Source organism: Lytechinus variegatus, chromosome 5 (assembly GCF_018143015.1).
Source record: "Lytechinus variegatus isolate NC3 chromosome 5, Lvar_3.0, whole genome shotgun sequence".
Lineage (NCBI taxonomy): Eukaryota > Metazoa > Echinodermata > Echinoidea > Temnopleuroida > Toxopneustidae > Lytechinus > Lytechinus variegatus.
The window spans coordinates 47935261-47948754 of record NC_054744.1 but is presented as its reverse complement, the minus strand read 5'-3'; the positions used below and the strand labels follow the sequence as shown (position 1 = coordinate 47948754).

Here is a 13494-nt window from a genome sequence, read left to right as displayed (position 1 = left end):
TGGACCACTGCGTAGTAGAATGGTCCAGTGGTTAGAGCATTGGACTCATAATCGCAAGGTTGTGAGTTCGAATCCCAACTCTGCCATTATCTCCACTATGATAAAAAGGCCCGAGAGTGATATGATTAACCTAGACGTAAAACGTTTCATAGGTAATTGGTTATATGCCGGCTTGGCGTTTACCAGCAAAAAATGCTGTCCTGCCGAGTTCCTACGGGAGTTACCACAAACAGAACAGTTGAAAGAGAGCTACTAGTATATCATTAACGCTTCAACATCTGTGCAGAACTCACGCCTTCAAACAAAGATTTCAGGGCCGAATATACAGGTGCGAATGTACCACACCTAACTCGTGTAAGAGTGGCTGTATGTACATCAGTTCTTTGCTATCTAGCATGTCTAGTGGTTTATTGAAGGGGAAGGAAGGGGGTGGGTCAAATAAATCCCCTAATTAATATTTGTCTGTTAATAATAAAGACTATACGAAAATCAGTTTGAAATATCATCCACCTAAATAATTATGTCCGTTTTTTATTATACAAAATCGGTTCATTTCCATTTTTTGCTGTAAAATTTGTCGACTCGATTTAATAGTCTGCGTGCAGATTGAATTCCATGCCCCTGCGATCTTACAAACACGTTGATTCCCCGTGTATTGATCCATAGGACAAAAAATTATCACAATATAAAGCAATTGAAGAGGAGATTCTAGAACGGAATAAGATTAGTTTAGACGAAAATCGTGTTTTCTATTTTAAGTTCAGAATCTTTTAGTTCAGCGAGTAAATACGACTAATCAGATATGATATCAAAACCAAAACCTTTATAGACCAAGTTAACTTGTTTTTAAATATTTGTTTTAGCTATTTGTTCAATTACCAAATGTCATTTTCTTTTAGGAGGTGTTTTTATTTATTCATCTTATTTGTCACGCATTATGCCCCATCCAAAACTTGTATTTTAAATATCGGCTTGCATTGTAATACAAAATTGAACATGTGTATAAATTGTTTTAAAGAAACATACAAACAATTTTCATATTTTAAGCAATTAATAACAGAAATCAAATATTGCTGTTTAAAATTGAAACAAATGTTTTAGATTTAATCAATGCCTCATCATGGATCAATCGGCATGATCGGGTTGGTGTACAATACGGTTTGTACTGTGTACAATACCATGTTTAGTATAGCTTATTCATAGACACCTGTATTTCTGTAAATTCACAAAATTGGATATAGCTCCTTCTGCAATTGGTATTTCAGGATATTGATCTGGTGGGATGAATTATAGCGTTACTCGTATTGGTGGTGACATCACTCTCCGATTCGCATATTACACCAATCTAGGTATTGTGAACATGGCAAAGAGGACGTAATCTTGGAAATATCTACATTTAATGTGTATCCAGCTATACTCATAATGGATAAATTGTGATGTTCTAAATTCGTTTGAAGGGAGTACATTTCCAGCCAAGATTTTTTGTATGGATTGAGTATCGCCTTCCTCTCGGATATTTAAAGGATTACGCCAGTGATTCAGAGAAAAAACACATGCCAAGCTTTTATATTGCCCTGAAACTATCATGGAGCTATAAAGTCTCGAAAAAGAGTCAAATAGTTGATTTGTTTTGCTTTATTCCGCGAATTGCTTACCTATCAATACTTCAACGCATCAGAACATTATTCAGACGGGATAAAGACCGAAAGTAATCAACTTTATTTTTTCATTTCACAAAACTGTATGAGAAATTATGCTTTTGTAAACCTTTTGTAGCAGATAGTATTCTGCAAGAAGTATAAATGTTTGTCCTCACGCATATTTTACTGGCTTCAGTTGCGTGTAAATGAATACGTTTAATTTCATGTACATACTCGTCATCACGTTTTAGAATTAACAAACTTCACCATTCGACTGACTTACCCGGAATAGTTTTGAACCGATGACCTTCAGATTCCATCAACAGGAAGCCAAAAGTAAACCACATGACCAAGTCACACCGTTTCTAATATGATTGGATATTGTTCATAGATGCACGTGATTAAGGCGGGAACGGATCACTGACTTTTACCAACCGATATCAAGGCCAATATAGAAATAAAACAGAAGGAAATATGCAAGCCTCTATATTTTATTTGATATTCATCTTCAAAGCCGGATTCGTTGGGCTTTCAAGGGGTTACCAAAGTGGTGCGCCTGCATCAGCTTGTGTGTCTCTTACACCAGGACACCAAGGGACAACACCAAGCTCAAATCCATTCCGCTATTCCATCACTACTGATGGTCAATCATATCAACCAGGAGGAAAGGTCACAGGTAAGTCCTGTATTTGCGGTAGTTTTAAAGAAACTGTTTGAAGAACGTTTTATTTACCAGAGGTGAATTGCCAATGAAGGAAATGGACATCGATTCACACCGATATAAATTCATTTATTATTTTATCCAATTATTCATTCAATCATTCATAAATCATCAATTCATTCGCTCACTTAATCATACATTCACTCACTTATTCAATCGCACATTCATCATGTTCGTTCTTTACTTTAATTCATTCATTCTATTATTGAATCATAATAGTTCGTTAATTTAGTCATTTATACATTCAATCATTAATTTCTTTATTTATTTGTTTATTTATTTTTTTATTTACTTATTTGTTTATTTGTTCATTTATTCTTTCATTCATTCATTCAACCATTCATTCATATATGCCAGGGCCCATGAACAGCGGAGTAACTACGGGGGGGGGGCACGTGTCCCCAAATCGGCTGGCACAAAAACGAGGCCTGGTCTGAATATCATTTTTTAGCACGCGCTTCGCATTAATTCGCAATAATTGATCAGTGATATACGAACCGTGTTCATAACAATGACTACCAAATCAGCAAGCGCTTGACGCTCGCATTAGATGACTAATGTGAGATGTGTATGCTCTGTATGAATTCATAAAACACAGTCCTTAAAATTTTTCGTGTTGGGGGTCAATATATATACAAAAATTTCAGCTCGCGCTTTGCACTCGTATTGTTTGTTTAGTGAGACAGATATGTATCATGATTACAAAAATTTGCTTATAATGTCCCTTTTTTAGGTCTGAATATAAAAAAGTTAATTTGCACTTCGTGCTGGCATTGTTTGATCAGTGATATACATATCCATTTAATGGCACATTCCTAAAAATGTGTATTATGTCGGTATACCTTACAATCGAGCGCGCTTCGCGCGTCCACTGTGTGACTATTTTTTGCTGGTTATCTCCCATGCCGTGACCCACGGTACGCCAGTGCCCATTAATTTATTCATTCAGTTACACAATCACCCATAACCTTACTATTATTTCGTTCACTTAGTAAACGATATTTCTATTGCATTGATACATACATGATTTTATACAAATTTAATTCCAACAATGCTTCGAGTTATACAAGAAAAACGAAGGAGATGGAGAAGAAGAAAAGTAGAAGAAGAAGAAGAAGAAGAAAAAGAAGAAGAGGAGGAGGAGGATAAGAAAAGGGGAAAAGGGAAACTTTTAAATGGTAAAAGGGGAAAGATGATTATTCAAATGATATTGTCGGAAAACTAGGAATAATATCTTTTCCGTTATTTGTAATGTTTCGCCTTCAACAAACAAAATTCACACAATTCTCATTGTAAGTAAAAAAAAAAATGCATTCTCGGCATGTTTATAACAGGGTGCTACATAAGCACTTGCCCGATTGCCCGGGGCAAGTAGAACTTAGAGTTGGGCAAGCGTTTTGAAGTAAAGACCAAAACTACTTGCCCGAATTGGGCAAGCAAAATTCTCACAGTAGAATGACCAAAATTAGGGTTATTATAATATTGACCCTAATTTTGGTAATGTCAGGCAAGATAAAATCACTTTGGAAAAAGAAATGCAATAACAAAGTAGATCAGTTCATGCCAAAAGTGAGAAAAGGGTTAATGGTTTATAAAACCGCAAAACGTTCATTTAGAGAGGTAAAACTTTTTTTCAATGATTTTTTTTCGGGCAAGTGAAATATATATTGGGGCAAGTATATTTCAACCATTTAAAAATTTACTTGCCCAACTGGGCAAGTGCTTCTAAAAAGTTGTGTAGCACCCTGTTATAAGCATCAATATTGGAGTGATGTACAATTTTATGATGCTAGTCTGATTGGCGGAAGCTCATTTAAACTTCTTTATTCTTTTTTTTCCTTTTTTGAATCTTTATTGCTTCAATAAAACAAAATATATGTACAATATTCATCGTGTACAACAAGATACATCAATATTCATCGTAATGAAGATAAAGTATATCATTAAATACATAACAAATACAAGCAAGTCTCAACTTGGTTCAAAATATGTAAAAGGTCTCCATTTTTTATAATGTAGCATCTCCTTGCCCTTTTTGAAAGCAATAAACTTTTCAACATTTTCAACAAATTTCAACTCATTTATGAATAAAGCTAACGAAAGTTGTCCTTCTTGACATTTTGTTCTGAAAATGAAGTATTTTGCAAATAAAATTATTGTGTTTGAGAGATGTTGAAACTTACTTGGAACACCAAAACATATATCAATATTTGAAAATTTGTGACAACTTATATTGTGGAAATTCAACCAAGTATTTACCTCCGTCAAAAAACTTAGAAACAATAGGGCATAAACAGAATAAGTGTATCAAAGTTTGTGTAACTTCTTAATTCTTTATCTATCACCCTCAGTAACCATTTCATCAAACACTGGCAGCATAATTCGCGGGTTTTTCATCCAAGCAAGACCAGTAAACCAAAACATCCCTGTTGGATTCTTTGAGACGAGGCCCTCTACGGCTCAACATCTAACATGCCCAGGTGGACCAGCTTTGAATTCTGTAACACACAGCATAGGTATGTCACAGGAAAGAATGTCGTCTGTGGTTGTCGGTTGGCGGGCACCAACATCACTACATAGTGACATACAGTTTATGTGAGTACCATCATTGAAATCATGTAATTAAGTTTATAGAAGGAAAATGATTAATTACTTCCTCCTCAATATATCCTTGAAAACTATATTCATCTATTTCAACTGATAATAATAAATAAATTCTCGAAGTAAAATTGATATCACAGCTACGATGAACACATATTTTGGGGCTGACGATATCTTATCATTAATGTTGCGATCCCATATCGTTATGCAAAGGAGTAGGGTTAAGTTTAGAAGCATGATTATAAAACCATAAGATAATGTGAGGGAAGTATGAATATGATGAGGGTTAAAAGGAATATATTCCCTGTCGAAACACCATTTTTTTTAAATATCGGAGTAACGTTCAGTTCGGTGCAACTTTGAAAATTTATATATATATATATATATATATATATATATATATATATATCGTTCTACAGAAGTATCTGATAACATTGTTCTCTTCATCCATTTCTTTACAATATTTAGATAAAAAAAGAGTTGTCAAAAGCTGTTGTACATGTAAAGCTTTACACATATATATCTTCTCGTAGACATGATAGCATTTACCGATATAACAATAATTACTAATGAGAATATAAGACTATAATAATATCACTAATGTTTTACTCGCACCGAAATCACCCAAATCTAACTCTTTTTTTTACTGTAGACGTGATAAGAAACATAAACTCGTTGATTGGCTTAGTACGAAATAAGTGAGATGCAGATCAAAACCATGGCAATCTAATTCTTTTACACTTTAATCCACAGAGTCACAGTGGTCGAGTCGTTTACTGTGTATTGGACGAACAGATATTCGGACGTTATCAGGGGAGGTAGGACTTAAAATAAAATGAATCGCGTTTATTATCGTTCCAGAAAAGTATCTGATAACATGATCACACTTGAAAGAAATATATATATTTTCCAAAATAAAACGTTAAAGAAATATTGCAAGCACAATGAGAAAATAACACTGATTATCCCCCGATACCACATTTCATTATTTTCTTAATACATGAACACTGAATGTCACATTGTGGAGTGCATTTATATTCCTCATTAAGTTCATATCATAGTCTAAGGCATCGGATTGCATAAAGTTGCATTTTAGGTGCATTCATTCAAAATTAGAGAGATAGAAAAAAAAAGAGATTTGCAATATAATATGAATAAACAAGATTTCATTTCAGTAATGGTTGTCTATACTGTAATTTTGCCGCCCCCCCAAAAAAAAAAAATCGCTTCACACCTTGCATTTGCAAGGACCTTGAATTTGTTTTAATCGGATTGATTTTATACGCCATGCAATGTATATACATAGTAACTTCGCTGTTTAAAATTTTATGCAACACTGTTTATTATTATGAGCATAATGGTAGGTGTATTTAAAAGTAACCATGCTTAAATGATGATTAAATATGGAAATAAATGGAAATAAACTTTGTTGTTTAAAACGCTAAGATTGTGTTCCGGAAATATCCCATTGTAATTAATGTTCTCTCAACGTTTTTCTCTCAAGCTGGCGGAGTTTATAACTGTCCCGAGATGTTTGAATTTTCATTGGAGAAAGACCAAAGCTATGCTATTGTTGATTTGGACGATGTGTTGGGTCAAGGTGTACCACCTTACGACATCATCAGCGGGCCGGTGATGTCGAGTCCAACACAATTAGACTACAGTGAGACACTCCGTCAAGGTGTGACAGTGACTGTCAGGATGAGAGGAGCCATTGATACCAGCAATGATTGCTCGTTTCTTCTCATACTAACAGGTCAGTCGGATTCTGGGTTGGATCCCGGATTGATAGTGGAGGGGGCCTTTTTGAAAAAAAATTGATGAGCCTCCTCCACCGCTAAAAAAATGACTGCAACAGTAAAATTAATATTTTAACTGGTATAATTATGATATGATTACTTACTAGCGAAGAATATAATCGATGGATATGGTGGAGAGCGATAAATGAAGTATAAAGATTATAAAGTTACATAAACCATTATTAAACTTTAATCTTTATTACAGACAGCAATGTACGCGAAAAAGGTATCTTAAAATACAAAAGCACTTATACATTTGCTTATTTTTTTTTTTGAGATGTTGAGTCAAGTGGCGACATACGGTTAAATCACACTTTATTATACTGTTTAAACAAATCAACGTTTTAAACATACATAATTTCGCAAGCTGATGCTTCATTAATGCCAATATAACAATATATTTCCCAGTCGAACTGTGTGTAATTCTTATATTCCCTAATTTTATTTTCTTATTCCTCCTAACCTTACTGTCTAATTTGAATACTTACTCCTGACCCTACTGGTCTCACTACTGTGATACTTAACCCATTGGCTGAGTTTGATCTCTATACCTTACCTATCTTCCATCCCTCTCTAGATAACCAGGCACCCAATATAACATGTCCACAAAACCGCCTGCTTCAGACATCTTCATCGGATATCGAGGTCTTCTGGCCCCCAGCGGTAGCCAGAGATAATGTCGGACTCCGATCTAGTAACCCTATCGTCTATTCACACATCAATGGTATCAGACTACCTGTTTCGCCAGACCCGGTTATAATAACAGTGACGGCGTATGATACATCGGGCAACGCAGCCACGTGTGACTTTAGGATATTGGTGGGAGAGCAAGGTAGGAGTAAAGAAATAGAGGACAGGGATAGATCATTACCAGGTCATAATAACCATGATTGCATCTCGTAGTGTATCATACATGTAAAATTGGCTCAAAGCGCACGAATCTTACCGAGAATTTTTTTTTAATTTTTTTTTTTTAATTTATTCATTTTCCAACACATGGGCTGGATAGCCCTCTTCAGCCTAACGGCTGTTCTTCTGAGGGGTCCAGAGATTCAATGGCATATTAAATAACTTCGAGGTCCGAATGGGGTGAGGGAGAAGGAGGGGGATGGGAGGAGATCACTCTCCACATGACCTGCTATCTACCCTTGTCCGACCACCTCAGTCTAAATGACGTAATAAAAATTATGCAATGCCAAATTTGCAACCTGTCACTGGTCTCTGAATTACTGCCAACGATGACAACATACATTTAATTGATCTCTCTTAAGGTGTCGACGACGACAACCTCATCATGATCGACTGTCCCGACAACGATGTCATCACCTTCCCTCTGGATCCTGGTAAAGATAGTAGTACCATCGACCTGGACATCCAGGGACGCGATGTCAACGGACAGCCCGTACCCATCTACCGTACCGCTGGACCTACCGATGTCACCCTACCGGGGATAGTTCAGTACTCGGAGAGGTTCAGGGAGGGGCAACGGTTTACATTCGTGGCAGAAGATCCCACTACGAATGAGAAGCGTACTTGCAGCTTCGTACTTAAAATCGTTGGTAAACCAGCTTAGTTTGCGAACGTTACATTCTCACTAGACTCGCTAAGGTTCACAAAGATTGGTATACTACTGATATACATTTAACTGAGAATACAAAGTTGTGATTTGTCTAGTTAACGTTACTTCTAAGTGGAAATTATGTATTGAATCAAAATCAGGATATCGGCTCCATCTTACCTCTCTGCTTCTATTGGGCAATATGTTAAAGAATGCAATCATTGAATTTATTTTTACGATAGTCCCTTTCTCTAATTCTTTTTTTAAAAACAGACGATGAGACCCCGACCATCGAATGTCCGCAAAATATCAGAGTGAGAACAAATAGGGACACGACTCCGGTCACATGGTCTCCGGCTCAAGCATCGGACAACCTTGCTGCCTCTTACAACATCACTATATCATACAGCCCTGAGAATGGTTCGATCCTTGAAGCTTCAGATCCACCTAAGATGAGTGTCATCACCGCCGAAGCCAGCGATACATTCAATAACGTTGCTCGATGTCAGTTTATTGCCTCTGTCCAGAAAGTCGGTAGGTGGACCTTCTGGTAGCTTTGACTGCGTGAATGTTAGGAGGTGTTTAGTATGCCATTGTTTAATCAGGAAAACGGGGGTTCCCTAGTCAATCACAAAACATGCAAAGTGAGAATTTTAATATTTTCATATGAAATCAATCTGCGGGATTGCATGTTTACTGTTCCTCCTCCTTAGAACGGCAGTAAGATTGCATGATGGCTTTGCATCATGAACATGATGAAGTTCAAAATGTTCAGGAGCGTCTTCGTTGCAGACGTTTGCTTGACATGCTTTAACAGTGTTTAATGAAAATTCTCACCAATGCTCTTTGAAACAGTGTTTATTTAAAGAGAGGTATCTCGCCATACTTATCCAGATACACCGTCTGGATTTACATTTGCAGATTTTTTTTAAAGAGAAATATCAGGGGTTCATGCAAGGTTGATCACTTTAATAAGATAGGCTTGATAAAAGAATAAATGTACGAAACAAAGCATTTCATTCTAAATCTTGTATGTGCTTGTATAGCCCGTGTTTGATGTTATATTCATGGACTTCGATTATTGAACGTTTAAACATTCAAAAATCGTTTCTTTCTTGTATGCGTTTAACAGGTGCAGTTTGTCCATTTCCGAGTCTTCCAAACACTTCAGCAGTCTGCCAGGAGACGGCATCAGGTCAAACACAATGTAGTGTTTCATGTGACTTTGGTTTCCTATATGTCATGACTTCTAACCAATTCATCTGTGAGATGGCAACTGATGGCGTTACATATTGGAACCCGTTACCCAATGACGCAATGTGCGCAGGTAAAATAATGTAACCGCTTAAATAATAATTTTCTCTATTTTTAATTGGGGGACTAGGTTATAGTAATGGATTCGCTGTCTTATCAGTTCTTATGCCACAGGCAATAGATAAAGCTGCCAATTGACTGGGTGGTTGTGCGAACTCTCAAACCCAGGCCTACTCTTTATCTCGACTCACGATTTTTTTTCTCTAAATAATCCTCATTCTACTCTAACCAGAACCTGAATTGGGAGAGCGAATATATCAAACCGTAACGATACGTTTCATCATTCCGCAAGAGACGTGTCTCAACGACGAAGACCTTCCCCGTATTGTTCGAACCTATATCGTTCCTCAACTACTGGAGGAATCCTTATGTGAGTACGAGGACGCTAAAGCATGCGAAGATAGTTATATCATACCACACTGTGGCGGGAAATCAGGGGCGAAGAAACGACGACAGTCAGCGCGGACACTTCTTGATGTCGACATCGAAGTCAGCTCCGTGGTCGATAGTAATACAGACAATATGCGAGGTAAGCAAATTTCACATACCTCTTAACTCCGATGCGTCAGTTCGCGAACTCTGCATGCACTGCATTCTTAGAGTCTTTGTGAAGGCTTCCTTACATATCAAACCACTATGTCCCCCTTTCCTTAAATCCTGGACCCAGCCTTGAGATAGACAGAAAACATTTTCACATAGGCGGCAGAAGCGGGGGGAACAGCCCCCCCCCCCCCCTAAATTTGAGGTGGGGGGACGGCCCCCCTAATTTTTTAGTTGATAACCTTTATTTTATTTCATTTGCTTGTCAATTTCGTTTTTCCTGTGTCCCCCCTAAAAATGTTTCTGCCCCCTGTAATTTAGGTTGATAACCTTTTTTTTGGGGGGGGGGCTTGTCAATTTTTTTTACATGTGTCCATCACAATTTCAGGTGGACCACCCTTAAATTTTTTGGCTTCCGCCGCCAATGCATTTTCAGGATGAATAAATCAGTTATGAAAAGCATGTATCTAAAGGCCCCGTAATAAGTCTAGTGACATGTCACGTGACAGAATACATCTCACAACCATGGGTTGACAACTTCTTCTCGTGAGTTTCTCTTAACTTTTTCTTAAATCTGACAAAAAAGGACAAAAGAATATGATTGAGAAACATTCATTGACTATGCTGATAGCCAGCTTGATTGTCTTATTCTACTGTTCGAACAACGTGAAATGAATCACAAGTTAATTTTATTTTTGTTTGGTCACTCATAGTGGCAAGTATGGAGCAAGACGTTGATACCCTCGTCAAGATGATCGAAAGGCACGTGATGGAAAGTCGGGTTACAATCCGGATCGATGGGAATGACTATAATTCAGAGACGGACTGGTCGGTCGTTTCATCAGGTTTCACTTGGTCATGTCCTCGTGGATGGAAGATCACTGACCGTGGATGTGGTAAGTTCAACCAATATCTTTAACACCACCATCGTAATCATCATCTTCTACTATTACTACTACCACCATCACTGCTACTGCTACTACTACTACTACTACACCTGCTACTACTACTACTACTACTACCTCTACTACTTCTTCTTATTCTCCTCCTCCTCCTTCTTCTTCTTCTTCTCTTCCTTTCTTGTATTCTTCTTTTACTTCTTCCAATGAGGGTGTTGCTTTGAGCATTGACTTAGGTGGATGCTTGAGGTGTTAAACGTGAAAATAATACAAGACAATTAATATCTTAGTATTTCACCATCGATGATTATTCTTACTCAAACACTTAACATCCTCTTCGTCCTCCTGCAACTACTAGTTTTAACCGATGGCATTAATAATGATCAGGTGATGATGATAATGATGTTAATGATAAAAACATGTCAAGAAAAAATTAAATCGTATACCACATTATTGAGGAGTGATACACTGGTGTTACTTCTTGGGTAACTCCTTCTACTAATGGATCGCATCATTTTATAGGGAACAGGTGTTTAGTATGCCATTGCTTAAGCAATGGCATACTAAACACCTAATAAAACAGGGTAAACCTTTTGGATCAAGACGTAATCATGAAAGCGTTTCATCAACATTAATGTCCGACAATAATGGGGCCCGTTGCAGAAAGAGTTGCAATCAATTGCAACTCTAAAAATCATGCGCAACTTGATTTTCAACCAATCAACAGCGCGCATTTGGGACTTGCGATTGATTTTTTGACTTGCGTTTAAACGCAACTCTTTCTGCAACGGGACCTGATCTGACAACTTTCCTTGATTTTGGATTGGCTGAGAAGCACTTTTACTGTGGTAACTGTCGGATAAAATGGGACTTGTTGGATACAGCACCAGAAAGGTCCTCTCATCAAACGCTCTCCTGAACGTGACCACGGATACCCTTGTCAAACTGAGTGTCAGGTATTTCGCTATAGACCAAGGTTTACTTGATATAATAACTATAACAACCTTTAACCTATTTCTCCTACTTTTCTTTGGTAGTGCCTTGCCCACGAGGATCATACTTTGAAGAAACTAGGAACATATGTGAGTTTTGTCCTGTGGAAGACTATCAAGACCTTCCTCAGCAGACATCCTGCAAGCCGTGTACAGGAGAGAACATCGTAGGCGGAGAAGGGAAGATATCTGAACGCGGATGTAAGATACATATCTATTACTTATTACTATATTACTTCAGTACTACTGTTATCATCACACTAATTCTAATACGACTACTTACTACTGCTGCTGTTGCGGCTACACTACTACTACTACTTCTCCTCATCCTCCTTCTACTACTACTTGCTACTATTGCCGTTGTTGTTGCTGCCCTGTCCGTTTTTTTCTTTCTGTCTCTTTCATTGTTTTGGGGGCAAATATTAATGTGCAACTCCGAATATACCTTTTATTATAATTGTTTTATAAGGTTTTTACTGTCTATAGTCTGCAGGCCTTGATTGAAACTTTGATCAACAATTAGGTCTTCACACAAGACTAGCGTGCCTGAGCGAGAAGTCCTTCAGTACATAGGACATTGTAGGTCATGTAGTATTCAGTATTCAGACCACTTAACTAGAGTGAAGGGTTTGCAGAGCAGACTTTGTACTGCCCTACACATCATAATTATATAAAAAAAAACATGGATTTGTCGAACAAAAGTTTGTTTAAAAGGTATATTCTTTCATACCATTCTTTAAGGTTCGTCGGTCACTCCTTCAGAACCCCAGGAAACAACTTTTACGAGCCTTACTGCCATATTCGTCATCTTCTGTATCATCTTATGTCTCGGTATCCTCTTCCTCGTCATCATCGGTATCATCTACTGCTGCATGAGGAATACAATCACCCATCACTTCCCTTCGTCATCACGAAAACGATCTTTAAGCAAGTTGCAATACCTCAACCAGGCTTTCGAAAGTGACAACGAAACGGCGACCGGTCCGGACATGCGATATGAAAACAACAGAGGTACGGCACGACGGAACGTCTCTAGGCAGTTCAGTCGGTCATCGCTGAGCACACAGTACGGTTATTCGCAAGAGGACCCAGACGAAGTCGCACTCATGAACTCGAATTTTACGTTTGGAGTACGAGACGATGACGGTGGGTTGATGATGCGACCTGCCGACGGTTCAGGTCGGTCGGAACACGGCGGTCCTGATGGCGGTGAATCTACAACGTCACCTGGATCACCCGAAGAAAGTAGCACGTCACAATCGCCTACCAACCAAGGGGAGGAGAAACGTGGTGAGAAGGTACTTGATGAGAGCACTGGAGAGTATCTTTGGCCAGCTCCCCCTTCGCCTCCTAGCCCTCCACCACCCCCAGTCCAAAGAGAAGGTGAAACTGTCATGGATGAAAATAATGCACCTACTACAAGACTGTAG

The 13494-nt window shown here is 37.9% G+C and overlaps 1 protein-coding gene across 1 annotated transcript; it reads left to right on the top strand.

Annotated features, from left to right (window-relative positions):
- Positions 1-1223: 1223 nt before the first annotated feature.
- On the top strand, positions 1224-13494 carry LOC121415495. The gene is made up of 12 exons (XM_041608695.1): positions 1224-2316; positions 4713-4956; positions 5716-5780; positions 6467-6718; positions 7339-7593; positions 8033-8320; positions 8593-8853; positions 9452-9646; positions 9866-10162; positions 10887-11069; positions 12110-12265; positions 12806-13494. The coding sequence occupies exons 1-12, from the start codon at positions 2115-2117 to the stop codon at positions 13492-13494; spliced, it is 3087 nt and encodes a 1028-aa protein (XP_041464629.1). The 5' UTR covers positions 1224-2114.

Excerpts from the sequence above, each read along its gene's own strand:
- LOC121415495 (XM_041608695.1), top strand. The coding sequence starts at position 2,115 with ATGCAAGCCTCTATATTTTATTTGATATTCATCTTCAAAGCCGGATTC. Across the intron at positions 8,321-8,592 it reads CTTCGTACTTAAAATCGTTG|ACGATGAGACCCCGACCATC; the intron begins GTAAACCAGCTT and ends TTTTAAAAACAG. Across the intron at positions 10,163-10,886 it reads TAATACAGACAATATGCGAG|TGGCAAGTATGGAGCAAGAC; the intron begins GTAAGCAAATTT and ends GGTCACTCATAG.